The 4,959-nt window shown below is 30.3% G+C and overlaps 1 protein-coding gene across 2 annotated transcripts in view; it reads left to right on the top strand.

Moving 5' to 3' along the window:
• LOC106677932 (thymidine kinase, cytosolic) overlaps positions 1–4,959 on the top strand; it is an 11,641-nt gene that overhangs the window by 2,006 nt on the left and 4,676 nt on the right. For both annotated transcript variants that reach the window (XM_014416154.2, XM_014416153.3), the window contains exons 2-3: positions 376–618; positions 3,827–4,030. In XM_014416154.2, the coding sequence (XP_014271640.1) occupies positions 376–618; positions 3,827–4,030 (447 nt within the window). The remainder of the gene's footprint in view (positions 1–375; positions 619–3,826; positions 4,031–4,959) is intronic.

The following is a 4,959-nucleotide window of genomic DNA, read 5'->3' as shown; positions in this document are numbered from 1 at the left end:
AGTTGACAAGGTTACTATCATAGGTCAAATGGTTTATTTATCGTAAGTTTTTTAAATTGTATTTAATGTCAAAAAGATGTTTGGTTTATTAAAATATAAATAAAATTCTATATATAAATGATTAGTCATATTTTTCTGAATATGAAGATGGTTGGGGGTGTGGTCAAAAATGGATCAGATACTTTTGAATGCACCCTCGACCATCTCCTTCATATACATAAATTAAATTGGATGGGATTTTTGACTCTTTCCAGGCTATTTCTTTTGTCAAAAATTAAAATATTAGATATAAGCATTTTTTAAAAAATATATATTAACTTATATTCAATATAAGTGCATAGGAAGTTATTTATATTTAAAACTTTTTTTTTAAAGGTTATATTGGGGCCATTGTTCTCTGGTAAAACTTCAGACCTCATTAGAAGAATACAGAGATATCATTTAGCATGTTATCGATGTGTTATTATAAAGCACAGTAATGTTGATCAGATTTGTTCTACTACATCTGTTAAGAGCCACGATGGGCACTCGCTACCAGCTATACTTGCTCCAAATCTGCATGATGTCAAAGATGCAATAAAAGATTTTGATGTTATTGGCATTGATGAAGGCCATCTTGTAAGTTTAATTTTTAAATTATTTTTTCTTCGAATTTGCAGAAAGTTAATTATAAATTAAATGCAATATGACCTCTGCATTAATATTTAAAAGAATACATTATGTCATTTCTTTGACATTTTGATGATTGTTCCCTATCTTCAGAATTTATAATTGTTATTACAAGGTTTAAATCCTTATAGTCAATTTTTTTTTTCATTTAATCTGTTAAGTTAAATATCACATTTTTAAAATAAAATAAAATAATTAATTACTTATTAAATTAAAAATCTTATTATTTATTACACTGTAACATTGACTTTGTGTTATTGAAGTTTAGTAATGTAGTACTGTAGAAGTATTTTTAAAAAAGTATAAATAAATGTCAAAATTGTGATAGCAATTTTGGTCAGTTTTAAATTAAAATATCAGAAAGTAAGAAGATTTTGAAGTATCAAATCAGTCTTTAATCTATAGGAGAACTGTAGATTAATACCTCAGAAATAAATTCAGCTCAACAGATTAGAATACTGTTAGTTCTTTTCTAATTTTTTAATCTGTATCCTTCTACTCGGTTTATTATATCTTTTCTTACTCTTTTGATATTCTAAACTAGTTACAACATTATTAGTTAAAATGAATGAGCTGTAGCTCGAAAAAAAAAACATGTTAATGAGAACAAATGAAAACTTCATCCGACTCGATACAAATCAATGAGGCCATAAGAAATTTTCCCTTTTTAATGTAATAAAATCAATATAATTAATTATATTGTGGGAGCCATCCTTCGTTTACTTCTTCCATTTTTAAATGGAACAGATTCAATTGTCATTGAGATCCTACCAAATTTTTAGAAAAAAAACTCAGGAACACCCAAAAGCTTAAGAGTCAGTTTCAGGATGCTATATCTTCCCTAATGCTTACACTTTTCCTAAATAAAACAGTAGAGGTATTCATGATGTGTTAAATGTAAAATATTTTACCATGTTAAATGTTATAAGTATAGGATTGTGAGCAGTCCTATTTAAAGTCATATTAAATGGTAAATGCATAAGAGCTCCTAGCTGATTTTTTGAGCCACTTGTTATATAACCTTTCCTTCCAAAACTTCATATTATTGTTTACTTTTAATTTTGGATTAAATTAATTTATTACAACATGCCTAAAGTGAGTGAAAAGTGTAAGTTGTGCGAAAGTTTGGCTACTGAGTGCCTTGTTGACCTTCTAACTTGTGAGGAAGAGAATCAACATGAGCTAATTGACAACTGTTATTACATTATTATTGCCATCCATTGATTTATTAGTTTTAATAACATCCAAAACAATACTAACACAATCAAAATACAAATTACGAACAAGTAACCTAACACGACAACAAACAAATGGTGACGAGCTCAGCTGGTCTGTTGCATGACGTCATTCTCCATTTAACAGACCTAGTAACAGGCTATCAGCCTTGTTGTATGTTGTACGAAGAGAAGATGGTTGGGGGTTGAGGTCAAAATAAAAGAAATAAGTTGAAGTAACTTATAAAAACCAAAAACGTTGGCACGATTAAATAAGTTACTTCAACTTATTTGTGTTTTATTTTGACCACACTCCCCAACCAACTTCTCCTCATATAAGTCATCCATGGTCAACTATCTCTCATGATCATGTTATATCGTTTTAACATGGTAAGAGAAGGAATTATTTCTCCATTTAAGATAAGTTTTCCATTTAATACGCTTTGACATGTTAAACTAAAGATAATGAATACCCCTATTGTATCTTGTAGGAAGGTAGTCAGTCTAGGTGGGAGTCAATAAAGGTATCAAAATAGTAAAAGTAAACTATTTATTGTTAACCCACATTTTGCCCTACTTGGCAGGATTGTCAGATTGAAACTAGAGTTATTCGGGTTGTTTAAATCTGACAGCCTTGATGAAGCTCTACAAAGTGGGGTGAAACATTGGTTAACAATAAATAGTTCTCTTTTACTATTTTGATAGCTTTATACCGCCCCCAGACTATCTTCCTACATTCTACTTCATACAGTTGACTATCTTCTTCTAATAAAAGCATTGTATCAATCAAATTGAAACTACCAATATGATTAATATTAATATTACCTTGTAATGGGAGTGACATCACCAACTCCTTTGAACTTTAAAGGCAATTGTTTATTCTCTATGTTGCGATTAAGTATAGCATAAATGGGACCTGTCTTATTTCATGCTGTCTATTGTACTTTCTTAAATTATTAACATCTGTTAACGCCATAATATATAATTACCTTGTAAATAGTATTTGAGTTTTATGAGTATTTAATTTATTTTTATTTGTATTGTTTTATTTAGATTTAGTTATTTAAAAAGAAAAATGTGTAATTATATTTGTTTGTAATAATGAGTAATAGAGACAGTTGCTAGGGGTGATCATTGTTGCTAAGAAGCGTCATTTTAGAGCAGTTCCTGCTAATTAGTGGCCCTGATAGCGTCCTCAGCAGCCCTGTCTGCCCTTATAATTTAATAGTTTGGACATTTTTAGTGAGTCAGTGAGTCATTACAGTTCGGAACCAGACCTTTTCTGTGTTTCCATTATTAATTGCAGTTCCGACTAATTAGTGGCCCTGGTAGCGTCATTAGCAGCCCTGTCTGCATTCCTTTTGTCGGCTCGCCTAATACAATACGACTGTTGGATATTCGGACCATCAATGAGCCACTACACCAACTCTGGACCCTTGCAGCGGTTTATTTAGCAACAAGAGCTGCGACCTATCTCGGCAGCCCTCTTCCTCGGATCTATCGGAGTGGAGCAAACGTTTCGTCGAGCAGTATTTATTTTACATATTTATATTGTTTGTAAATTTGTCTCTTCCTAATTTTATCTGAAAGGCCTTTCTATTTTTACATGTATATTTTGTTCATGTTAGTTTTTTTTTTTTTTTACCATGTTTAAATTGAACCAAATAAATGTTTAATCCGAGCCAGTTTGTTTTTTTGTTCATTTTAAAGCCTTCCAACAAAAAGACATAGTCGATTTTAGGTGGCTTTAACAACATCATTATTTTATTATTGACGATTATTTTAATATCTTTTAGACCACATTTTGTGATAATGATGATAACATTTTGAAAAAAAAAAAAAAAATTAAAAGTAATAGAATGATAAAGAAGTATTACTGGTGATCCCATCCTCATATTCAAATGTACTGTTCCATTCTAGTAGACTTACCATGATTTTAAAAGTTTCCAGATTTAGTTTCCTTTTGTCAAGAACAAAGCGATAATGGGAAAAAAGTTATTGTAGCTGCTTTGGACAGTTGTGGAGAAACTGTTTTCAAGAATGCTCTTCAACTTATTCCTCTATCGGAATCTGTTACTAAACTTACAGCAATATGTATGTCCTGTGCCAATGAAGCAACTTTTTCCAAGGCTGTTCCCGGTGATAAGGTATGACCTTTTTTTTTTTTATTTCTATTCCGTGAAAATTAATACTCTGGCTTCCTTAACATCGCATTCTTAGGAAAACTTGAAATTTGGATTCAGCATTCCAAAAAAATGTAGGATTGTTGAGAAGTAAATTTGTGTTGTTTTTTCCTGAAAAAGCTTTTACTATGACAAAAAAAGTGCAAGTAGGGTAAAGTTTTGTAGTAGTAGTAAATTTTGCCTCCTCTGTTTTTTTAATTGCTAAACATGAATCTGAGGTTTGTAGTCAGATATTTTTTTGGAACTTTATTTAGGAATATTACCAGAAAAATATCTATCAGCAAACCTCAAATTGGTGTTAAGCGACCAAAAAACAGGAGGGTGGGATTATTTGCCCTTTTTTTGTGATAATTTTTTGATAGGTAACTTAGTGGGACATCTACCCCTTCTAAAAGTGGAAACAATTATTAATTATTAAATAAATCAAAAATTAGTATCCAATTCTGTCTCAACACTTTATTTTTCACTAGTCCAACGTTTCGGCCATTCTAGCCATCTTCAATACAATCTCTTCCTCACATTAATTTAAAGTTTCTTTTGCAGGCTATTCTGCCCAGGTCATTTTCTTTATTATAAGTTAAAAGCCTATTTATTTAAAATTTAAAATCATTAACATTTAATTTTCCTCTATAAGGTTATTAACAATTAAATACACCACCATATAACCATAATTGTTGATAATCTTACAGAGGAAAATTAAATGTTAATGATTTTAAATTTTAAATAAATAGGCTTTTAACTTATAATAAAGGAAATGACCTGGGCAGAATAGCCTGCAAAAGAAACTTTAAATTAATGTGAGGAAGAGATTGTATTGAAGATGGCTAGAATGGCCGAAACGTTGGACTAGTGAATAATAAAGTGTTGAGACAGAATTGGATACTAATTTTTGA

Source organism: Halyomorpha halys, unplaced genomic scaffold (assembly GCF_000696795.3).
Source record: "Halyomorpha halys isolate HHAL.00 unplaced genomic scaffold, Hhal_1.1 Scaffold114.1, whole genome shotgun sequence".
In the NCBI taxonomy this organism is placed as follows: Eukaryota; Metazoa; Arthropoda; class Insecta; order Hemiptera; family Pentatomidae; genus Halyomorpha; species Halyomorpha halys.
Note: the sequence above shows the minus strand (reverse complement) of the source record. Positions and strands in the feature narration are given on the sequence as shown.